The following is a 23,966-nucleotide window of genomic DNA, read 5'->3' as shown; positions in this document are numbered from 1 at the left end:
TCGTACGTAAACAATAGCATGATCGACGGTTTTCCCAAGTGGGCCTACTAGTATCTGACACCATACTAGCCTATGGCCACAGTGACAATCACATCTGATCCTCTAGTAACTAATTCAGGTTCATGTACTCTAACGCAGAGAGAAACTGTACATCATCTGCCATAATCTAGTGATCAAGAAACAAAAATGAACCAATATTCTGATCTCCATCTGTAGCCTGGTCTGGTGGTTATAATATAGTTGTGAAGCAGAATTGTATATCTACTTTATCTATTTCGTTGTGTATCAATTGATTTTCATAAGAAATCATGTATTTGCAATTCTGCCCGTATCAATTATTTTTTTTCTCGCTAGCTTAAGTCAAAAGCCTATTTTGCAATTTTTTTGCAATAAGCGCTAAAATGGCTAATTCTCTTTTTCTACAATTCCTATCTTTCAAGAGTCTCAACACCAAGTCTGACCTACAGAAGTTAGTCGTCTGGATAGTGAAGAAATACCGACAATAGCTTATCAACAGCTGAATCGTGATTATTCCTATAGTCTGCCATAGTGTATACTAATCTGTACACTAGTGAATCCATATTCTAGTATCACTATAATGAGCTCCAATGACGACAACGAAAGCATTGACCCCAGATTGCGGGATCTTGTGCTAGGAACCGAGTCTTTGACCTATGGAGACGACGTCTTTCACGACGCTCCTGAACCAGCAATTGAAAACCACGAGTCTCCTCAGTTGAACAATGAAGAAGAACGGGTGCAAAATGAAGAACCAAATCCTGTTCCTCCAGCCAACTTGGTGCAAATGCCACTAAATACCATAGGAGCTGACGGGAAACCAGTCTATATAACCCCTGGAAGAGTTACTTTACTAAAAGACGATTCCGGCAACAGCTACTTATTGCATCCCAATGGATTTGTTTCTCCAGTAAATGCACCCAAAAGGAAGTCTGAACGAAATAAACGGAAGAGGAAAGTCCCGCCGTTTTTCCATATGCCTACACCCATTACCAAAAACACCACAGCGGAAGAACTTCTCCGTTGCCATACAAATGTGTTGGAATTGGTGCAATTCAGTGAGATTATGAATAAAGAAACATCTAGCAGGTATGGTGATCTTGATACTTCTTCTACTGTTCTTCACAGCGCAACAAATAGCTCCAAAAGTAGTACCAGAAGCAGCACCCGAAACCAACTTCTGAACAATAACAGCGTCAAGTCAGACCAGAAGAAACCACGTCTGGCTCAACAGCCTCCGCCTGGCCCTGGATCCGGTTCCGTCCCTGGCTTTCAAAGTTAAGCTTATCTTTGTAGAAATTCACGTGACCCAGTCTGATTTTTCAGTTTTTATACACTTTACTTAGAAGTAAATCTTGATAATTGAAGTATCGCGGTTTTCGTATCATAGCAAGTAGAAAATGACAGATACGAATCTGGGCAGCTTGGAAGAATGGAAAAGCATAACTTCGCAGATTTCCAGCTTGTTAGAGGCGAAATTTCAAATAAAAGCTACGGTGGTTCCAATTACAAAAAATGATAATATGAATAAGAAAGTGGATAAGATTCTTGAGCTGTTGCAACAAGAGAAGCCAGTAGTGATAGCGTCCATTTCAAATGGCATACCGAAGGCCATTTCCATCGTTGAAATAGTCAAACAGCAAATGAAGAACAGAAGTTTGAATATAGCACAATTCAACAATCTCCAAAGTCATTCTTCATACACCAACCCAAATATAAAGTTTAGCAAAGAAAAAGATGACGAAGATGTGTCTACTGAAATTAAGGGAAGAAAAGAGTATAGTTTACCTGTGCTCCATATTTTGTTGGGTGGCAAGGATATGCAAGGGCCTCCAGAATGGACTAAGCAATAGAATGTTGGAGATGAGATAGACATAGAACAGACAGGAAGTTTATGATAGCATAAGGAAGATTTCTTGAACCAAGATCTCTAGGAAAAAGCGAACAGGTCAAGAAACTAGAAAGTGTCCGAATCTTTAACATGGTACACATTAAGAGATAATTGATAGAGAGCACTACAAAGTGTACAAACATATGAAGTCCCATAGTTAACAGTATGCTTCTGCTAGTATAGTAACGAGATTTTCAATGAGCATCAGTTAGTGGGCTGAATTTTAGTAGCAGTGTAATTGAGAAAAGTAGCACCAACGAATACAAAGACGACGTAAATACGAAAGGATATATATACAACAGCGCCGTAACTCTCCATAACTTCCATATTTTGCTATAACTATCAGCCTACTACCAAGTCTCTACACTTGAGCCCTTTCATCTCGTCCCATAATGTTCGTGTCCCTTAACTATGTAAATATCACGTGAGAAGCTTCAACCAATTAGAACAGCAAAAAAAAAGTTTGGTGCACACCAAACAAAATCGTAAGATGTACAATTATCAAATTGAAAAAGTTTACCAGGTTCTCTTCTAAACTTACTTCTTACTAGCACAACAACACGACAAAATGGCCATCGACAGCGAAAACTTCAAGTTCGACACCGTCCAATTCGACCCAAGATTCCCTTACCAAAACCAGACCAAGCATTGTGCCCAATCGTACGTCGATTACCACAAGTGCGTTTCCGTCAAGGGTGAAGAATTCGAGCCATGCAAGATTTTCTTCAAGACCTTCACCTCATTGTGTCCTGTCGACTGGGTGGAAAGATGGGATGACCAAAGAGCTGCCGGCAAGTTCCCTGTCAACATGGACGTCTAAATGGAACCAAAACAGTTATCCACTATTCATCTTTCACCAATTACATTTGTCTTTATGGCTTACGATTACTTAGCGGTTCCAACGTGATTCTTCAATTGGCATTACAAAGACTCCCTGGAGTTCTAACAGTTAAATTCTTTATATACTCTTATCAAAATTATATTCATATGTCATAAGAGCTGTAGCTTTGTAGGAAAGAGATGCTGTCATCGATGCAAGTTGAGAGTGGAAGCTTTGACGAGCAAGAAAGTCCTGAACTAGATATGCATTGATGTAGTTTATCTAATGACTGTAGTTTGAGACTATGTGCAGCAAGATCTTCTGCAAAATTGATGTGATATCAATTGAATGTTTAGACAATGAGAAGTCATATCAAAGCCAGATTACTGGGTTCTTCTTACAATGTCTCTTTGTATAATATCTCGCTCGATCTTTTACTCTACTGCTCTCTCTCTACCAGAACTCTTCTTCGGTCCAGTTCTCATTTCGGAACTCATTACTACTGTGCTGGATATTGTCTGAATTCAACAAGTCGCCATATGGGTCTGCGTTTCTAGCCTTCTGCTCTTCAAACTGCTTGTTCAACTGGTCAGTGGCACGAGCCTGATTCTTACGTTGTCGTTCCAAGTCTTTGACTGTACTCTGTTGCTCTTCGATAAACTTTTCAGTAGATATCTCAGTTTTTGTCTTGTTCAACTTGTTTACAATAGCATTCTCCTTCTTTACCACCTTTACTCTTTTAACAAGTTTTGGATTCTTGAATGTCACCGTCCCGATGTCCATAGACCCATCAGTATGGAGATTCTCCACCGGAGTATATATCACTGTAATATTGTTCAACTTGTTAGCTTTGATCGAGTTAGCCTTAGTCAATTGTGCTAACTGTGCAAGCAAGCTTTCTTCAATGACAAATTTTTCAAACGGTTTGGGAGCTATGAGGTCCTCTTGACTGAGCTGCAAATACAAATGCGCAGACGAATAGTTATCCACGTGAAACCAGATATTCTTAGGGTTCGAATGCTTGATTAGAGGATCATTCTCTACCTTATCTCTTCCCATATATATAGTAGCTGTTTGGACGGAAGCGCTGCCAAAACCGAAATCATCCAACTCAGACAGGTCACCATATTCGGCCGTGAAGTAGTAAACCATATTTCGCGGGGTACCAGGTGCTTTTTGGGAAGTAACTCGTATAGTTGTGTCAAACTACAACCGAGAAGACAAAGCTATAGTGAAAAATCACAAGATCCGAGGGCGAACCGGTAGCACCCCTCGGATGAAAACAATCATGTATTACTTCAACACGTGACTGCGCTGTCGCCTCAAATCTCTTACTCTGTAAGAAACAGCCCCAATTTCACTAGATTTTGATCTGGGGCGGGAAGTCTAGGCAATGATCTGGGGACGGCGAAGTACTGCGTTTTCGAGACGTGTTGGTGGGTAGGCTATACTGTTTCTGATTGTTCTGTTCCCGTTGGGGTATGACATCACTACTGAGGGCTGAGATTACACAATCGCACACACAAGTAGTACATAGTAGCATGAAACATGAGAATGTATGGTAAGCAGTACTAGTGACGCCAGTACGTGTCTAGAACGACGTGACAAGCAACCGACAAACGACTTCAAAACGTTTCCCGAAGTGGTGAAAACATGTTTGGCAAGCTGGAAGCATGCGATGAGCAGTGAAAAATTTTTGTTCACTGAGCATTGCTGGGGTGCTGGTAAGAAGTGGGACTAATTAGCCACACCACCCAACTTTCGCTGTGAAGAGCCTGAAAGTTGAAACAAAAGTCAGCCGTAAGCAAGCTCAAGCATCTTAGCGTTGACAGGCGCCTCCTGCCTGTTTGTTTATTTACGACTCGCTAAGCAACTACAACCCAGCCATTTCTGGTCAGGTGACCACCTCCTGCAACAACGAGAAGTTTCGTGCTTTGTGTTCTGCGCCAGAATTTCCAGATTTGTATAAGAATCAGAGCTGCTGCACCTGGCATTTCCCAGAACGACCACCAGTTGTGAATTTCATGTGGTAAGGACGCCAACCGGTATTTTGACCTTAAATTCATAGCTAATCTTGCTTCGTGGTGCCAACTGACTTCATTCCTTTTCTCATCGCCTTTTTCACCACAAGAAGCTCACTACTCCTTGCCATATTCTTCAAAAGTCAGCCGCATAGCTATATAATATAGCTGAAAAATATTGATTCCATCACCACTTGAGAATTGTCTGATAACAGAATCCCCCTACTAAAACCAGGCAATATTGACTCATCTTATTGTAAGAATTAGTCCAATTGTAAGAAGGAGATATTCGTTCGCTCTAAAGGATATTTTCACTTTAACCCCGTATCAGTTGTCGCTGTCTCTGTATCCATATCTTCTATATATTAGGTGATATCGAATCGATAACAATCGAGACAATTTTTTTTCACTGAGTTGCTTTCAGATAGGTACCTAGTCCATTGATATCATCTTATCATACAAATATCATTGCCTTCCGTCATAGATATCGTCTATCAATTGTTGTTCAATTTCACTGCTGTGGTTTTTGTTTCACTCACTTAGAATGATAGACTACGAAAAGCTCCTCGAATTCGAAGAATCGCTTCGTACGCTGTCTCCTCCAGACTCTTCGGTGCTTCTCTACAACCTTGAGCTCAAGATAGATTCTCTTCGCTATGGCGATGAAGACGATAATGAGACCTGTTCAGTGACCGAGTTCACAGATGCTTCCTTAGACAAACTTTTTGAAGAGTACGACTTCACTAAAGACGAGTTCACCACTTGTTCAAAGTGTGGCCGTACCCTCATCAACGCCGACTTGCTCCAACTGTGCTGTACTGCTTATATCGAAAGAAAACTGAATATCAACTCTAATTTAGAAAGAAGCTATTGGCTTTCGTTTGTTAATAGCCCAACTACTACTATCAATACTTTACCTAACTATACTCAGTTCCTTTGTCTCAGACAAGGGATCCCCAACCAGATCAGATCCACGATCTGGCAGAAACTTTTGCTTCTCAACCATACTTCGATTCCTCAGACAACAAAGCTTATCTTCAGAAACTTTCAACACTCATACTCTGCAGAGATTTCTGTCCAGATCAGCAAAGATTTGAACAGAACATTTCCAACTGTAAACTTCTTCCGTAGCCAAGAAGCTATCGATGGTCTCTTGACAATCTTGAACGTTTACGCCAACTACGACGCTGAGTTGGGCTACTGCCAGGGGCTCTTGTTTCTTGTCGGAGTGTTGTACTACCAATTCAAAGGTGATGCTGAGATGACATTACATGCACTCATTACCATCATGGAGTCGGAGACCGAATTGCACGACATCTTCACTACTTCGTCTATGTGTAGCACTTTGAACAAGTGGTACGGAGAGTTCTTGTACATCTTGAAGGAAACCGACGAGAAGCTCTATGACCATTTGACGGGCTTTGTAGAACTTCAGTCGTTTCTTTTCCAATGGTGGTTATCGTTTATCTCATCTCATTCGCCTGACTTGAGCATCGTTAACAAGGTCATGGACTTCTGTATGCTTGAAGGATGGAAAGTCGGTCTCTTCAAGATCTCGCTTGGACTTTTGGTCAGCAACAAGCCCATCTTGATGACTCTTGACAAGGGTGACGAAGAAGTTATCTATCAGCATCTCTTGAACGAGTCCAAGTGGGGTAACGTGATCAACGACTTGGACTTGTTCTTTGGAGATTTATTGATGTCTTGGGATGACAAGCTTTTTCTCTGTCAAAAACAGATTGCATCCGATGCTGACTCTCCATCTTTGGAGTCTCATCCGATTATCAACAAGTTTGTGCAATTATCGCTTCACATTGGTTCACTACGTGCCAGATCTCGTGCCAGATCTGGTTCGTCAGCTTCGTCATCTTCTGGTAGAACGAACAGTGGGGCATCGAACCAATCGTCGACTTCTGTATTCTCCCACAATGCTGCTTCCAATACAAGAAACACAGAAGTAGAGTCGTTGTATTCTGAGATCAGTGAAGCTGGTAGTGATAATGCAAAGTCGTTCACAGACACAAAGTCGTTCACAGATTACTTGAAGTTACCCTTATTGACTGGCAGATTGTCGCTGGATTCGACATCTGCGCAGAACCAAGAGCTCAAGACTGAGAACGAAACGTTGAAGGCATTGCTCAAGAGATCATATGGGCAATTGGAAGACAATGACGCCAATAAGGATCTCAGAGAGCAAATCTTGGCTGCCATTGAAGCTTAGAATCACCATGATTATACGAACATAATGATTATCATTATACTATTTATATTGTATATATACTATTACAAAAAGGTTAGTTAGGGACTCTGGAATATATTCACTTTGAAAGTGAAATGGCTGCGAATTGTGGATGTAGTAATAAATAAGCATAAGAGAGACGATTTTTTTTTATTTTTTTTTTGAAGTGGCAACTGAAAATTCTTCTAAAAGTGCTCTGCTTACATTAAACTCTTGTTGTTCCCAATGTTCCCCATCTTTCCGCCTATTATGTGCCATTGACGTCTCTTACCGTAGCTTCTATATATATCTATTGGTAGCCCCGGCCGGGTAACATAAAAATTTTCGCGCCACTAACATACTCCCCATACAGTGCGTGTCTAAAGTTGAACAATTCGACTTCTGTTCTGTTCTTTACGTAGTCCCTAGTCATCATCACACTACAGGTATTCTAGACTACTGATTAGATCTATCATACCAAGCATCTTGCTTTGTCATTTCTTTGTATTCTGACTTTTTCCCCGTGCTTTGTACTATACTGATTGTCTTCGCATATATAGACAACTCTGACAGTCATACAAAAGAATAGCATACAACAGAAATCATAGTATTCATTCAATAATATTCTACTTCAATATTCTATTGATACGGCTACTATACATCTGACTATACAATTGATTATTGATAGTTTCGCAGAATAGCCAATTCAATTGCAGTCATTCAGCATCAGCTGATCATACATCCCGTCAGCTTCAGACCATAGACCATTTCCATTTTGTCGGAATCTGCACTTTTGAACAGCCCAAAGGGCCAATCGGTAGACCAACAGTATCATCAACAACAACAGCATCAACAACCAGCGTATAATCTCGAAGACCCGGAGTTAACGAAAATTGTCATCAACCAGTTGTCTATATTGATTACCACGGCTACTGGAGAAACACTTGATTCTCATTATTCACAGATCCGCTTTATTCTCGATAAACAGGCTCACAATCCGATTGTCCTCAACAACTACTACGAGAAACTCGTCAATTTCATCCGTCTCCAATCCCCTGACAGCCTCCAGCTTCTCCCTGTAGAAAGACTCTTTCAGAAGGAATTAGATCACGTAGCCAGAGACCTCAACTATCTTGAACTTTTATTCCTACACTTAACTAAGCTCTTTCACGCAGACTTTGACATCATTGCCTTTGTCACTAAGTTCGAAGTCGATCTAATTTTATCCTTCATAATCCTTATCAATTTTCAATCTCTAAACTTTGATTCGGCCAAGAAGTTCATCCAGGACAACGCGTTTAAGCTTCTCACTTTCATTAAGTCAAGAGAGTTTCCACCCAACTATAAGTGGACCATCGTTCTTGACTACATCTTAAACACCCCTTTCTTCCCTTTAACTCATAAGCTCTTGACTCTCAGCTCACTCAAGGCTTTCAAATCTACCATTGAACCCATCAACCGTTTCTACCAGTCCATTCTAGACATGTCCTTCAAAGAATTGTTATCAGAAATCGGTCCGGAAAACATATTGCCCGATAAGTTGTTACCGGCTTTACTCCAAATTAAACCTAATGAGGTAGACCAAAGTGTAGCCTTGCTCTTGTCGGAGATCTTGATCCCAGGATCTCAGGGCTTGCCTTCTAGCTTGACGTTTGTGAATAACCTACCTGAAGCCAACGCTAAAGGTGCTCAATTACAAGCCTGCTTCCGTTCTATAGAAGGAACAAATAATTTCGCCATAAATTGGTACGAAGTTTTCTCGCATGTGCATCAGAACTTGTTTGATTCGCAGCAGAGGAATATCCAGCCTACTGTCACTAGCATTACGCAGATCTTGTCGTCATTGGACTTCAAAGAAGGTCTAATTGATATCTTCTTGAACTACGAGTGGTGGTTCAACAAGACATTATTGTATTTGTTGCAGACCATGGATCCCCAGCAAGGTGCTTATGATATCACTTTACTGAAGAACGTATCATTTTGCTTCGAAGACGATAAAAACTCGCAGTCTACTCCACAACAAGCATCTGCTAGGAGAAACATCTTGAAGTTTGTCAGTATTGGTAAGCTAGAGCTTCTGGTGTTGACCAAGATTCAACAACAACAACTGCAACAGCTTAGTGAACCAGAGCGAAAGTTGAATCTTTATTTGAACCATCTCTTTGAACACGACTACAGAAGCTTTCCAGAATACTTAATTGCTGCTGCTCTCACTTTGCCAGAGAAAACGCAATTCCTCAACGACCTTGTTGATACTTTATTCACTTTGTTGAACGATAGCGATAGCCCAGCCTTGGAAAAGGTAATCTTGAAGTTCAAGGAATTGAGTCCTAATTTGGCTGCTTCAAAGTTGGTAAACTACTACAACTCCAAGAAGACTATTGATTCGATCGGAAAGATACTAGATGTCGCCTCTTCTGTGGGATTGCTTGACACTGTGGTGAATGAAGCATGGAACGCAGATGCCAAAATTGGTATGAAATTCTTGATTGAATCGACTCTCCATGACTTCGACTACAAATCGTTCTTCGATGCCAAACTCGGAGAACCAAATCGAAAAGCAACAGTCTACCAAGCTTTGCTCGAGTCTTTAGAAGAAAGAGCGCAGAGGGACTATGACAAGGGCCAAGCCGCGAGCGGCTCTGCAGCTACTCCTGGTCAAACACCTGTAGACCCTACTAAGTTATTGAAGATTCCTTTTGTGTACAGTTTTTTGGAGAAGTTGAAGAGCAACGGTGGATTAGTAGACTCAGAACAATTGAAGAATCTTCAGTTGCTCCTTTTAACAACGTATCCCAGATTGATCAACTTTGGTAATGGTCACGACGAGACGATTTTGGCGAACGCTGAAAACTCAAATTTCTTCCCTCCTGACGTAGAACAGGAAATGAAATCGTATTATTCCAAGATGTACAATAAGGAAACGGAAATCAAGGATATTGTAGACATGCTCGTGAGAATGAAGGCCAGCGACGATCCTCACCAGCAAGACGTCTTTGCTTGTATGATTCACTCTTTACTTGATGAATACAGATTCTTCTCTGAGTATCCTTTGTCAGCTTTGGCATCAACCTCATTACTTTTTGGTGCTCTTTTGGAGAAGGACTTGATTCAGGGTACCACTTTGACGGTGGCTTTGAACTTCATCTGGGAATCTTGTAACCAACCGCAGGACTCCCATTTATTCAAGTTTGCAGTTCAATCATTGTACAACTTCAAGTCCAGATTACATGAGTATCCTATTTATTGTAAGCACTTATTGGAGTGCCGTTCGTTATCTGCACATGCTAAGATGTACCAGATTGTTAAGGATGCCGCCAACGGTATTCCATGTGGCCAGACTGTTACGTCGACTCCCGAAGTTGGTCCAAGATACCAGTCAATAACTGTTTCTGACAAGACTATTGGCTTTGTCAAACAAGAAGAACCACCAGAAACAATCTCGGACAAGTTGCTTTTCTTTGTCAACAACATGACAGAAGACAACTTAAAGGTTTCTGAAGTGAAGGACTTATTAACTGAGAATTACTTTGCCTGGTTTTCCAACTACTTAGTGGTGGACAGGGCCAAAGCTGAGCCGAACAACCAAGGTTTGTATGCTACTTTGATTGAAGAAATTGACGAGCCTATTCTCTTGGAGTATGTTTTAAACGTCTCTCTTAAGGAAGTTGAACGTTTAATTAGAAATGCCAAGGATGCCAGGAACGAACGAAACCAATTGAAGAATTTGGGGCAATGGCTAGGTAAAATTACTTTGGCTAACGACAAGCCTTTGAGAAGAGACCAGATTGCCTTGAAATTCTTGTTAGTTGAAGCTTATGACTTCAAGTCGTTACCATTGATTATTCCATTTGTTTGTAAGATTTTGGATCAAGCTCAGTACTCAAAAGTTTTCAGACCACCCAATCCATGGGTCTTGGGTATCATCAAAGTTTTAGCAGAACTTTACAAGACTGCTGATTTGACTCTCAACCTTAAATTTGAAGTCGAAGTGTTACTTAATTCTTTCAAGATGAAGATTAGTGACGTCGAGCCTTCTACCTTGATTGAAGTACACAATCCAAATCCAGCCTCATTGGCTGCAATGTTCGGTATTCATCCGGAGACGGTGACATTGGCCAATGACATTTCCAGGTTGAGCTTAGAAGGAGCACATCCTTTGGAGCAATTACAGCCCCGTCAATTCCCGGCAGCTCTTACTCAACAGGTTGTGCAAGACTCACTTCCACCCCAGTCTGCTCTTCTTCCTCAGCTTCAACCTGCCTTCAAGGACCAACCTCCTCAACAACAACAAGCTCAGCAACAGGACACTGGATTGGATACTAGTTTCAGCAACTTGATTGGAAACAGTATTTATACCCAACACGCTAATTTGAGAAGAGCCTTCCAAGCTTCTTTATCTAGAGCCGTCCGTGAATGTGCTGTTCCAATCTTGAGCAGAGTCTCTGAAGCTGTTTTGACAACAACCGAATCCCTTATCAATAAGGATTTCGCTACCGAGAGAGATGCTTTCAAGTTTAGGAGAAGCTACCAGAACATGGCACAACAGTTGTCCCATAGTATGGTGTTGTGCAGTGGGCGTAAGCTTTTGGCTGAGACTATTGAAGCAACTATGTTGCAGTTGTTAGGTAACAACGCTCTGGAATTGCCTTTAGAGGAGTTGAATGCAGCCATCCAAGCCAATGTCGGATTGTGCGTAGAAATAGTTGATAAGATTGCTTCTGATAACATCGCAGAATTGATCGATGAGAGAATGCAAAGATTTGTTCAAGCCCGTGAACAGCACAATGCTGCTGAGCCATATTTCGATTCCACAGGGAATGAGTATTCATTGCAATTACCAGAACCTCTTGGTTTAAGCAAGGAAGGTCTTAGTGCCAACCAGCTTAGTATATACGAGACTTTTGGCAGTGGTAGCAGTACTGAAGTCACACCTCCACAGCCAGAAGTGTCTTTGTCGCAGCCAACTGCTGTTGTACAAGAAGACTCTATTCCTGTTGACCAGCTCTTCACGGCAATTACTCAAAGCTGTGAAAAGGCTATCCAATTGTTGTCGGACGTGACCGAAACCAAATTGTCAGACTTGAGCCCAAGCCACCCGATTATGCAATCTTTAACTCAAGCACTTGGTATTGCGCAGGCAAATGCCATCAAGTACCCAGAATTATTGTTGAAGGCAGCGCAGTATGCTGTGAACTGTCTTTTCACTCAAGTTCATGATAACCCAATGTGTAATGAGATCTACGTCGTCTTTTTGGACAAGCTCTGTGAGTACTCTCCTTCCACGGCCAAGGATGTCACTTGGTGGTTGGTTCACTCTTCTGACCAGAGAAAGTTCAATATGCCTGTTATATTCTCTTTGTTGAAGGTTCAATTGGTTCTGCCTACTAAACTTGATTCATCTATTGGTAGACTCATCAACGAATCCAACAATCCCGTTGTGGTCAAATTTGCTGCCACTTTGCTCTTGAATGTCTACAGTTCGACTGAATTAAGACCAATAGCTTTGAGATCTGAATTCGGCTTTACCTTAGACGCCTTGAACAAATACGCAGGAGATGATGCTACTGAAGAAGACAAACAGGCTAAGTTGGCTCGTGACAACTTAATTGAGTTGTTGAACAGGCCAACTGCTCCTGTTTCAAACCAGCTCTACAGTCAGTTAGGCTATGTATTTGCTGAATGGGTTAAGTTATTGACTCATGGTGAAAAGTCTCAGGACCTTGAAGAACAATTTATTAAAGGAATGTTGGATACTGAAATTTTGACTGATCCTACTTATTTCCAGGTTTTCTTTAAGGCTGCCATTGAGATCTCAGTAGCTGCATTTGCAGCTGAACATGAGATCAGATCCAGAACACTTCGGGAATCCTACTTGGCAGTCGATACTCTTGCGATGTTGATTGTGAGAATTGTATCTCAATTCGATGAAAATGAAGAAGCTATTGATTACTTGAAGAAGATTATTAGTGTTATCCTCTTGGTCTTGGCAAACGACCACGAGACTGCTAAGGCCAATTGGAATGAAAGAGCATACTTCAGGTTCTTCTCATCTTTGTTATCTTCCTGGACTGATTTGACTAGTGTAGAAGGTAGCGAGTTAAGTGCAGAATTGAATCAAGAATTCTACCTTTACATTGGTGAAGTTTTCAATGCTCTCCAGCCAATAATTTATCCTGGTCTCACTTTTGCATGGGTTTCGTTGATTGCACATCGTCTGTTCTTGCCCAAGTTGCTAGAATTGCCTGATGGAGCTGGCTATCAAACCGCTGTCAAGTTATTGTCGGATTTGCTTAAGTTCCAATGCGTTTATGGAAAAGATTCCAATCATGATGTTGTTAATGTCATTTTCAAGGCACTCAACCGTATCTTCACTGGTTTGCTTCATGATTATCCGGACTTCTTGGTTGAATGCCACTACCAATTGGTCACTGCAATCCCAAAGGGCTACACGCAATTGAAGAACATTGTTCTCTCTGCTACTCCTGCTAGTGTATCGGTACCAGACCCTTTCACCAGAGGTCTCAAGGTTGAAAGATTGCCAGAAATCAACGATTCTCCAGTTGTAGCTTATAAGCCGGTAGACGATTTGTCGAAGGTTGGCTTGAAAAAGCCGGTAGACAATTTCCTCCGTATTCCAGCGCCAGCTTTGATGAGAACTATTTATGGAGGTATTAAATTAAACCATCCTAAGGAAATCAGCGAATCAGAAGTGGTTCACTACAACGTCAAGTTGGTCAATGCTTTAGTGTTGCATGTTGGTATATCAGCTGTAGCCGACAGATTGCCCAATAATGTCAGAGGTTTCAATACGAAGTCGTCACAAGTAGCATTGTTGGTTGATTTGATGAATCAAGGCTCTCTGGAGTTCAAATTCCATTTGATTAATGCCATTGCCAACCAATTGCGGTACCCTAATAGCCATACTCATTGGTTTATTGGTATTATATTGCATTTCTTTTCATCCAACTCCATCTGGGGAACTGCTGCTGCCAAAGCTACTATTCAAGAGTTGATCACGAGAGTGTTGTTGGAGAGAAGAATTGTGAACAAACCTCATCCATGGGGCTTGACTATTGTCTTTACCGAATTGGTGAAGAATGGCGACTATGGTTTCTTTGACTTGCCCTTTGTCCAAGACACCACGCCAGAATTGAAGAATATCTTTGACTCTTTGTCGAAGAATGTCAAGGGCTCGACTCCTACTTCTGAGAATTGAGCTGTGTATATTAGTATGTAGAATAATAGAAGTAATGAGACATGAAGATGTATGTAATATAGCTATGTATTTAATTTTCATATTAATAATATAGAGGCATTCGCTTACAATGAAATTGAACGGTAGAAGCCTGCCGAGTGTGTAGACTTTTCACGAAGAACTTACTCTACAGAATACATTTTTATTATCTCGTGACACAAAGTCCGATTTCCCACTCAACCTTTCACTTACGAGCAAGAGCAATACACACAACTGTTCATTGCCAATTCAGCAAATCTTTTCTACCACAGGACTGTTCAACATCCAAACGATCGCGAAGTAACTGTGAGGTCAGAACGAATTGGGAGAATTGACTAATTTGAAGAATTCCCAACCAGTAGTTCTCAAAAAAAAAATCGTTTTGGAGCATTCAGTATTTCTGAGATTGTTCATTGATTCTAATTCATTAAACGTAATTCATTGATTACGAATCATTCTTCCATAAATTTGTACTTCGTTTCTCAAGTCTTACCAAATGTCTCGTGTTAAGAGAATTGCCAAAGAATTAGAAGAATGTCGTCAAGACACGCAGTCTGGTGTTTCGTTGAAGTTGAACAATGAAAACGACTTGACCAAGTTGACTGGTTTCTTCAAAGGGCCACCAGGCACTCCGTACCAAGGAGGTGTTTTTCTGGTTGACATCACCATCCCCAACGAGTATCCATTCAAACCACCAGTGATGAAATTCCTGACCAAGATCTACCATCCCAACATCTCGTCAGTGACTGGGGCCATCTGTTTGGATATCTTGAAGGACGCGTGGACTCCCATCTTGACGTTGAAAAGCACCTTGATATCATTGCAGTCGTTGTTACAATCGCCGGAACCAAATGATCCACAAGATGCTGAAGTTGCTAAGCATTACTTGACTAACAAGACAGGCTTTGATGAAACAGCTGCGTACTGGACCAAGATCTATGCTAGTGACAGAGACGAAGAGGGCAAGTCCGAGTTCAGCGACTCGGCCCTTTACGGAATAGACGAGTCAATTGTAGGCCAGTTCGAAAACATGGGCTTCCCCCGTGACAAGACCATCGAGGTGTTGAGAAGAATGGGTGTCAAGAGCTTCAACGGTGTCAGCAACAAGGGCGACTTGGAGAACCAGATATTGGAAGAGTTGCTTAAAGAGTGTCAATAAGCGTATAGAATACTAAGCTTAGCTAAGAGAAAGTGTAGAAGAGAGTAGAATGGCATCTATGGAATGATGTTGTAGATGTGAAGCCATGAAATGCTATAATATCTATGAGAAAAGTAAAAAGACAAACTTACCATAGAAGCTGACTATGGTAAGTTTCTACGAGGGAGAACCATGAGAATATTAAAGTGAGAAATTCTAATTGTAGATGGGATATATATGTGATATTCTCACTATTTATAGACATTTTCTGTTAAGTTTTCTCTTTCCTTTAGTTGCTCTGTAGAAACTTTATGCTATGCTTATTATTCTAACTGAAAAATAGAAACTTGACTTTCACGAGGCCAAACCAGACTAATAAAAAACTCCAGAATAGCAAAAAAGTCTAATTTTCATATCAATTTTTCTATTCCTAACTTCCTACATTCACCTATATATCTCCATACATTTCACACCTTTTCTTCTTCCCTTTAGCTCTTCCATAACTCTCCACATTTCCATTCCATTCGCTAGCATTGTTACAGTCGACTAATCTCGCAGCCTGCATACATCCCAAAGAAAAATCAAAATTTTCCACCTTTTACCGCATTCTAATCGCCATTTACAAAGTGAAAAATTCAAGAGTCCACCCCGGCCAAACTCCTCGAAGCAGCTGTATTTCTCAGCACAACATACAGAGTCCCATCCGGTCATCTTCGCACCTTCCTGGTATGACCATGTCCCCACCTCCGGCTTCTGCCGCAACCACGGCTCCGGAATTGGCCACAACCCCTGCTCCAACCTCGGTTTTGTCCCAGGAAAGAGCCTCCTCTATAGGCTGGTACTTCATCGTATCCTACTACGACTTCTACAACACCAACATCGAGAATATCCACAAGATATACCACCAAAACGCTCTGATTTCTCACGACTCCTTCCCAGTGGATTCTGCTAATACTGCTGAAGACGAAGTTAAAACCATCCATGCTGCTCATGGCACCGAAGCTATCAGAACTCGTTTCAAGAACGATCCAGAGTTGAAAGCAAACAACCGTATCGTAGTCACTTCGGCCGCGTTTGAAGTTTCGTTGGAGAAGAACATCTTGATTGTCGTATTTGGTGAATGGGCCAAAGAAGACTCTGTCTATCACCAATTCACCCAGACCTTCGTCTTGACTCCAGGTAAGAAGGAAAACTCATTTGATGTAGCCAATGATGTTTTGAGATTTATCGACTTTGGTGAATTCAAGGCCGTTAAGAAGGAAGAAAAGAAACCTGTTCGTAACGGAGAAACCATTAATGCTTCTGCTACTGCAGCAACTACTACTGAAGCTTCTACTAGTACTCCCAAGGCTGCTTCTAGTGCCACTAGTATTTCTGCTAATTCTACGTCAACGTCTACTTCGACTTCTACTGCTGCTCCAACGTCTACTGCTGCTACAACTGTTCCAGTTGCCGCTGCAACTCCTACTGTTGCTACTGTTGCTGCTTCTGCTGCTTCTGCCAACACGACCGCTGTTTCCTCTGCTGCTTCTGCCGAGTCTGAAACCACTTCCGCTTCTTCGGTCCCATCTGAAGAGAAACAAAAACCTGAAGCTCCTGTGACTCCAGAACCAGTTGAAAAGTCTGAAACTAAGGAATCTACACAAGAACCAGTGAAGGAATTGTCTCCTACTGACTCTGTGGCCTCCAAGAACGAAGAAGAGTCTTCTACTGCTGTGACTGCCAAGTCTGCTCCAGGCCAACCTTTGTCTTGGGCAGCATTGGCCTCACAGGCCGCTCCTCCTAAGAATAAGCCAGTTGCTGTAGCAAAGTTGTCTCCAGCCCCAGCCAAGAAAGCTGCTACAACCCCTCCAGCTAATGGTATAGGCAGCAAAAAGAAAGAAGAATGGTACCCCATCTACATTCGGGGGATCAGAGAACTCGATGAGAAATTGTTGAGAGATCACATTTCAAAACACTTTGGTGAGCTCAAGTACTTCAAGACCAATCTGAACATTGCGCTCTGTGACTTTGTCACCTATGACGCCCAACACAAGGCCCTTGAAGCTGGTGAAACCATTGTAGATGGTATCGTCATCCTGTTGGAACCTCGTGAGTCAAAGACAGGCAACAGTTACCACAGCATCAACAAGAAAAAGGACAAGCCCGCGGGCTCAGCTGTCACAAATAGCAAACAGTCGCCACAACAGACTCCACAACAGAAGGCTGCCAAGGGCGAGAAGAAAGTTGTTGGGAAGAAGAGCAACCGCACTGCTACGCGTAGTGATTAATAATGATTAATAGGCCACCAAAATAGAAAGTATACACGTCATGATAGAAGAGTTGTAGTTAGAGTATGGTTGGAGAAACATTTAGAAAAAAAATAGACAAATTCATTTACACGAAAACCGAAAAAGTGAATTCAAAATCCAGACAACAGTTGGAATTGACTATGCAATATATATTTACTATGTCTTTACTGTACACTAAGAAAACGATTTTTCTAAGAGGATTTGAATAAAGACGTTTATATATTTAGAATACCGCACATTTTATACAGAGACTACAGACGTACTTGCGGGTGCACGACTTCTCAGCCTTGAATTTAATTTTGATCTCTCCATTCGACTTAGTTCTTATTCTCGAGTTTAAGGCCAACCATTACACTCTGCTGTCAAGGAATTCTGTCTAGGTATGAACTTCTTGCGCCGTAGAAAGACGTCAGAAGATGACGATGACAACGATATCCTCGGAGAAGCCTCAGCCTCCAACATTCACAAATCAAGAAAACCACCTAACACAGCATTCAGACAGCAAAGACTCAAGGCATGGCAACCCATCTTAACTCCCAGTTCAGTGATCCCATTCCTCTTTGTTCTTGCGGTCATTTTTGCCCCACTAGGCATTGCCATTCTCCATACTACCTACAGTGTTCAATTGTTGACAGTAAACTATTCCAAATGCCATCAATTGGCCAATTCTAGTTTTGAGTCTGTGCCCAATAAATACACCAGCTACCACTTCAATCTGAACAATAAAGACCCTGGCTTTAAGTGGCGAATAGTGAACAGCACGGAAGATGAAAATTCGTCTGATTTCTACCAAACTTGTGAAATCCAATTCGACTTACCTACTGACTTGAAGCCTCCGCTCTTTCTCTACTACAAGCTTACCAACTTCTTTCAAAATCACCGTAAGTATGTAGACTCCTACGACTTGGGCCAATTAGGCGGTAAGGCTGTTTCGTCTGACGATGTTACTGATGCCTGCAAGCCGTTGAAACATCGTGGATCTGGTGATTCCCAGAAACTTATCTACCCCTGTGGCTTGATAGCCAACTCGTACTTCAACGATACCATCTCCAGTCCCGTGTTATTGAACACCAAGAGCAACAGCATCAACCAAACATATCTCACCAGTGACGTAGGTATCTCATGGCCGTCAGATAGAGACCACAAGTTTAAGAAAACAACATATAACCCAGACGACATTGTGCCTCCTCCAAATTGGGACAAAATGTTCCCGAATGGTTATAATGAGTCGAACTTGCCAGATTTGTCAACCTGGGAACATTTGCACAACTGGATGAGAACGGCTGGACTTCCGTCATTCTACAAGTTGTATGGAAAGAATACCACAGACACCATGTCTTCTGGCCTGTACCAAATCTCCATCGACTTGCACTACCCCGTGACGGTCTTTGGCGGCTCCAAGAGCATTGTCATCACTACCAACTCCATCTTTGGAGGTAGAAACATGAGCTTGGGTGTGATATACATCATCGTCGCTGTGATTGCCTTGGTGTTGGCCGTTGCTTTCTTGTTGCAACACTTGATCAAGCCTAGAAGGATAGGGGATCATAATTATTTGCAAGGCAACAATGCTTTTTCAGGAGGCACCAACCACAGAGAGCAGTTATAAAGACATAAAAAAATGTACAATAGTAGAGAATGTGTGTTGTAGAATTGAATTGTAAAAATTGTGAAGACTGAAAAAAATTGATTTTTGAAAGACTTAACAAATACAGATACTTGTAGTTAACGGTTTACATTCTAAGTTTTCTATGTACAAATGTCTTTTCGTTACCTTCATGTGCTTCTATTTCTACTATTCTATTCATATACCTCTTGTTCTCCATAGATTTATTTGTCCTGCACATCACTCATCAATTTTTTCCAACCTCAAGAACAACTCTGTTACATAGAAATGCTCCTTTTGTCCAAAGACCATCTTGACAAACCTCCAAATATCCGGATTGACGCTTTGAAACGTGGCATATTGCAGCTTGAATAGATTTGAACTGCGTGTTGCTTGAAGAACAAGCGAAATCCGTCTGGAAACGCCAACATTCGAACCAATTTGAATACCATTTATCTTCGAATAGAATCAGAAAGATCAGAGTCAGAGCTTGATACCTCAGTAAATCAAGTGATTGAATAAGTGACGTAAAAGCAATAATAAGAAGGATATAAAAAGTTTGTCTGAATAAATTGAATTCGGACTCATATACTATAATATTCATCTTGAATAAGTCTACGACACTAAATCTATTGCTATTGAAAAAGTCCACCATCTTGAATAGATCTTCTTTCTTGAATAAGTCCTTTTGATAAGTCCTTTTGATAAATCTACTAGATTGTGATCTCATTCTTTATAAAATTTAACTTTATCCGTCTATAATTGTGATATTGTGTCTTCTATACTGAAGTATCATTTTCTAATATGAACGTTAATCCACATCTCCAGTATCTCCAGCTGCACCAACTCCAGCAGCAGCAACAGCCCATGAATGCTACCGGCCAGTCCCCGCAGATTTCACAGCTCCAGTTGCAACAGCACCAGTTACAGAGACAACAGCTTTTGAACCATCATCTCCAGCAACAACACCAGCACCAGCCCATAGGAACACCCACAGCTCAGAACGTCAGTACTAATCCTTTGTTAGCTGCAATTAATGGAACTTCTAACGGAAACGTCGTTCCAGGGAATGTAAATGGTCCAGGCTCAGGCTTGAACTCTGGTTTGAACTCTGGTTTGACCACTGGAGCTCTGGTAAATCCTGTCTTACAATTACAATTACAACAGCAGAAACAGCAACAGCAGCATCAGTTCCAGCAGTTACAGGCAGCCCATCAGGCAGCCCACCAAGTCCAACAGCAGATTCCTTCTCATCAGTTACATAATCAGGCTCCTCTCATCAAAGAGGTCTGGGTGCAAAACTTGGAAAATGAGTTTCACACCTTACGAACCTTCATCAACGACAAGACATCCAAGATCTTCATCGCCATACACGAGGAAATCCCGGGCATCGTAGCAAGACCAGTAGGCACGTTCAAGTCATCGTCTGACTATCATTTCCAGACGTTGCGTTCCAACCTGGACTTGTTGAACTTGATCCAGTTGTCATTCTGTGTCACCAAGATCAAAAACAACGAGATCAGTTCCAGCATCATCTGGCAGTTCAACTTCTTGTATGACTTGACTAAGGAGATGTTCAACGAAGAACATTTGACCATGTTGTCGCAGTCGTCGCAGATAAACTTCCAGATGCACATGACTCAGGGTATTCCTCATTTTTCATTTGCTGAACTCTTGATTGAAAGTGGTTTGCTTTTGGACCTGTCCATCAATTGGATCAGTTATCATGCTGGGTATGACTTGGGCTTCTTTGTTAGCTTGCTCATCAACGATAATCTTCCTGTCGATGAAAAAGACTTCTACTCCTGGTGCTCCAAGTACTTCCCCAACTTCTACGACTTGAAGTATATCGGTAGCCAGTTGTTGAACACACCCAATGGCGAAGATACAGCTAAGGCTTCCAATAATAAACCATCCATAGAATATTTGGCTGAAGAATTGCACTTATTGCCTATCTCTCCTGCTATCCGTCAACACTTTGCTGCGTCTATGTCATCTCACTTTCCGGGCCATCAACAGCAAATGACCTCTACTTTACATGCCTACTTGTCAATGGAGTGTTTCAAGGAGCTTTTGAGACAGTCGTCTTTTGATCTTGCTTCGTTTTCACGCTTCAAGGGCTACATCTGGGGCTTGGGCAATTTGTATGGTAACGGATCTGTAGACGAGCAATTTCAGATCAACGGGGCCATTCCTCAGCCCTCAACACCCTCGGGAGGCAACTCAAAAAGCGGTGTCGTTCACTATGGAAGACCCCTTTGACTTTTGTTGGTTGCTATGCCGCTTTTAGAACAAACTTGTACTTGTATGTTTTCCTTCTATAATATTCTTCATTTCCATGTAAATTAGATATTGATTCTTGCAATTAATATATACTATATACTACACTATCCAAGCTCTATGATAGAATGTTCCATTAACTTGTAATCGTATTATGTAATGCTATAAAATGCTACCCTGGCTCAAGAATGCTCTATTGTACAGAAATGAAATATTAGTTAAACTTCAGCTAAACTGAAGGTTCTAGTCTTTGCTACTGATTTAGTCTTCAATACCCTTCCACTCTTCTTCGGCTTGACTTTCTTCTTGTTGCTGTCCTTCTTCTTCAACCTTCGCTTTCTTGTTTTCTCTTTCTTCTTTTTCAGCTCTCTTTCTCTTGTAGCCAGCCTTGTTGTCGGTACCGGTTCTTTCTTCTTCGGTATCCTTAGGTGGAGGAACAAACCAAGGAATTTTTCCTCTGTTGAAATCGTTCAAGATTTGCTTAGCAACACCGCTTTCGTCTGGCTCGCCACCCTTAAGCAATCTACCTTGCTTTCTGGCAATCAATTCGATGAACTCGGTACTAGCATTCTCCAAAAGAGAAGCATCGTCTTCAAACTTGCTCCAGCCGTGGATTTCGTAGGTTCTTTCCAAATGTTTACGTTCACACTTCAGCAACATGTCTGGAATATACTGTTCAGGATTGGAAACGTGTTCCACTCTGACGACACCCCTGAAGAGAATGTCTGACTCGGTATCCTTAGAAGAAGGTGGAACAATACCAGGGCAATCGATCAAGAAAATTCTCTTCATTAACGTGATATATTGCCAAACCTTGGTTTCTCCAGGAATTGGAGCCACAGTACACACCTTCTTCTTACGTAAAGTGTTGATAATCGACGACTTACCGGTATTCGGGTAACCAATGAAACCTACAGAAATCTGTTTACGGTCTGAATGCAAAGTAGAAAATTGTCTCAACAATTGAATCAACGAACCCTTACCAAAAGAGTTGGTGATGGAAGCATGGAATGCCAACGTTGGATATGACTTCGATAAGTGCTTAACCCATGCAGCCTAAAGATGTTAGTAAAAATGTCATGAAAATCAATTAGATTGAATCAGCTTTGTTTGTATAAGATTGAAATTGAAAATCTGAAAAGAATTGAAATTGAAAAATGAAAATAAACTTTATGATGAGATGTCGGTTTCTATACTACGAAGCTAATCATGAAGGAGGACGAACCTCGAAAAGCTTCAACTCAAAAAGATCCCGATAGTTTTCTAAGAAGTCAACCAAAACGGAAGACAAGTGTGAACAAATCAACAATCAAAACGACTGAAGAACCAGACAAGTCTGGGAACACGGACGAAAACTATTTTTCTTCCAAAGACGTAACAGGCAACATTGTGGGTATGACTGGAAGACCAGTCTAGAGTATCACCCTGACAAAAGGCTTTGGTGGAGAGAAAGAAAGAAAGAGGAGAGAATTGAATAAAAAACGACAATAGAATAGTGAAAACAAAGCTGAACCAAAATAAATGTTAGTAAGTACACGTACTGCAACCCAAGTGGGAACTAAATCACACTTGTTTAACACATAGACCAAGTGCTTATGTGGACATTCATCTCTGATATATTTCTCTACGGATTCACATCTTGTTCCTAAGGGATCTCTAGCATCCAAGACATGAATAACAACATCGGAAGAGTCGATGACTTTGTATAACTCGTTCCAGATTCTCTTGGATTGACCCTTGTGAAAAATGGCCTCCTTTGCCTCCTGGGTAAAGTCTTCTTTGTCAAGGAAAGAACCTCCCATTAAGCCCAAGGTCGAATTGAGTTCCTGCTTTTCCTGAAATTCAGTAGCTTCCGTTTCCGTCAGCTGGGCCAAATCTTCTAAACTAGAAGCAGCTACTCTTGGCTTCTTACGTTGTTGCTTGGGACCGAAAGCCAGCAGAAAAGACTCGGTTTCGATAATCTTAGCAGTAGGTGACTCGGTTTGGTCCTTTTCATCCAAAAGTGACATGGGAAGCTTGTTTCTTCTCAACAAAACTCGGTACGAATCATGTTTCTTGTCACCCATAGCTTCTCTGAAATGGGTCAATGCATCCTGAGCAATTACCCTGGTGTTGCCAAACCACTTTCTGTTAGGATCAACTCTGGCAGTAGGAGCATCCGTACTCTGCAATGCAGCAGCTTGAACAATCTCACCTTGAGCATTTCTTACTGCTCTACCAGACTTGTACATCTGCAAATGTTTTACCTTCTTAGCATCTCTGTAAAAGTTTTCACCCTTCACACGGAGGTTTCCGTCTCTGGTGTCATTTTGTCTGACTCTTCTTTGCTTTTCCTTCTTTTGAGTACCCATTGCTGTTGAAATGTGGATTATTTGGCCAGAGAGAAGTACCAAAAAAAAGGAGTTAAAACTGAACTGAAAAGAAAAGTACTAGAAGTATTAACTAA

General features: G+C 41.4%; 11 protein-coding genes across 11 annotated transcripts; 9 read left to right on the top strand and 2 right to left on the bottom strand. All coding sequences in view use genetic code 12, as the record gives it.

Moving 5' to 3' along the window:
- Nucleotides 1–401: 401 nt before the first annotated feature.
- PICST_30726 (predicted protein) lies at nt 402–1,300 on the top strand (the record flags this gene model as incomplete). Its single annotated transcript, XM_001383749.1, has 2 exons — nt 402–469; nt 589–1,300. The coding sequence occupies 2 exons, from the start codon at nt 402–404 to the stop codon at nt 1,298–1,300; spliced, it is 780 nt and encodes a 259-aa protein (XP_001383786.2).
- A 118-nt stretch (nt 1,301–1,418) lies between these two features.
- On the top strand, nt 1,419–1,871 carry PICST_30725 (predicted protein; the record flags this gene model as incomplete). The annotated part of the gene is made up of 1 exon (XM_001383748.1): nt 1,419–1,871. One exon carries the CDS (start codon nt 1,419–1,421, stop codon nt 1,869–1,871), a length of 453 nt encoding a protein of 150 aa, XP_001383785.2.
- A 589-nt stretch (nt 1,872–2,460) lies between these two features.
- COX12 (Cytochrome c oxidase polypeptide vib) lies at nt 2,461–2,848 on the top strand. Its single transcript, XM_001383747.1, has one exon. The coding sequence runs from the start codon at nt 2,478–2,480 to the stop codon at nt 2,727–2,729; it is 252 nt and encodes an 83-aa protein (XP_001383784.1). The 5' UTR covers nt 2,461–2,477; the 3' UTR covers nt 2,730–2,848.
- Nucleotides 2,849–3,182: 334 nt separating this feature from the next.
- On the bottom strand, nt 3,183–3,881 carry PICST_57998 (predicted protein; the record flags this gene model as incomplete). Its single annotated transcript, XM_001383392.1, has 1 exon — nt 3,183–3,881. The coding sequence occupies one exon, from the start codon at nt 3,879–3,881 to the stop codon at nt 3,183–3,185; it is 699 nt and encodes a 232-aa protein (XP_001383429.2).
- Nucleotides 3,882–4,842: 961 nt separating this feature from the next.
- Nucleotides 4,843–7,092, top strand: PICST_82544 (predicted protein). The gene has a single exon (XM_001383746.1). The coding sequence runs from the start codon at nt 5,295–5,297 to the stop codon at nt 6,969–6,971; it is 1,677 nt and encodes a 558-aa protein (XP_001383783.2). The 5' UTR covers nt 4,843–5,294; the 3' UTR covers nt 6,972–7,092.
- A 655-nt stretch (nt 7,093–7,747) lies between these two features.
- PICST_65421 (predicted protein) lies at nt 7,748–14,224 on the top strand. Its single transcript, XM_001383745.1, has one exon. It carries the CDS (start codon nt 8,452–8,454, stop codon nt 14,185–14,187), a length of 5,736 nt encoding a protein of 1,911 aa, XP_001383782.2. The 5' UTR covers nt 7,748–8,451; the 3' UTR covers nt 14,188–14,224.
- Nucleotides 14,225–14,477: 253 nt separating this feature from the next.
- PICST_71285 (predicted protein) lies at nt 14,478–15,388 on the top strand. Its single transcript, XM_001383744.1, has one exon. It carries the CDS (start codon nt 14,702–14,704, stop codon nt 15,362–15,364), a length of 663 nt encoding a protein of 220 aa, XP_001383781.2. The 5' UTR covers nt 14,478–14,701; the 3' UTR covers nt 15,365–15,388.
- A 689-nt stretch (nt 15,389–16,077) lies between these two features.
- PICST_30719 (predicted protein) lies at nt 16,078–17,613 on the top strand (the record flags this gene model as incomplete). Its single annotated transcript, XM_001383743.1, has 1 exon — nt 16,078–17,613. One exon carries the CDS (start codon nt 16,078–16,080, stop codon nt 17,611–17,613), a length of 1,536 nt encoding a protein of 511 aa, XP_001383780.2.
- A 403-nt stretch (nt 17,614–18,016) lies between these two features.
- Nucleotides 18,017–19,243, top strand: PICST_44336 (predicted protein; the record flags this gene model as incomplete). The annotated part of the gene is made up of 1 exon (XM_001383742.1): nt 18,017–19,243. The coding sequence occupies one exon, from the start codon at nt 18,017–18,019 to the stop codon at nt 19,241–19,243; it is 1,227 nt and encodes a 408-aa protein (XP_001383779.2).
- Nucleotides 19,244–20,044: 801 nt separating this feature from the next.
- Nucleotides 20,045–21,645, top strand: PICST_88664 (predicted protein; the record flags this gene model as incomplete). Its single annotated transcript, XM_001383741.1, has 2 exons — nt 20,045–20,318; nt 20,370–21,645. The coding sequence occupies 2 exons, from the start codon at nt 20,045–20,047 to the stop codon at nt 21,500–21,502; spliced, it is 1,407 nt and encodes a 468-aa protein (XP_001383778.2).
- Nucleotides 21,646–21,781: 136 nt separating this feature from the next.
- Nucleotides 21,782–23,871, bottom strand: NOG2 (nuclear/nucleolar GTP-binding protein 2; the record flags this gene model as incomplete). The annotated part of the gene is made up of 2 exons (XM_001383391.1): nt 21,782–22,576; nt 23,062–23,871. 2 exons carry the CDS (start codon nt 23,869–23,871, stop codon nt 21,782–21,784), a joined length of 1,605 nt encoding a protein of 534 aa, XP_001383428.2.
- Between the last annotated feature and the right edge of the window lie 95 nt (nt 23,872–23,966).

The sequence above is a fragment of the Scheffersomyces stipitis genome, chromosome 3, assembly GCF_000209165.1.
Source record: "Scheffersomyces stipitis CBS 6054 chromosome 3, complete sequence".
NCBI lineage: Eukaryota > Fungi > Ascomycota > Pichiomycetes > Serinales > Debaryomycetaceae > Scheffersomyces > Scheffersomyces stipitis.
The sequence above is the reverse complement of the archived record's forward strand: the minus strand, read 5'-3'. Positions and strand labels throughout refer to the sequence as shown.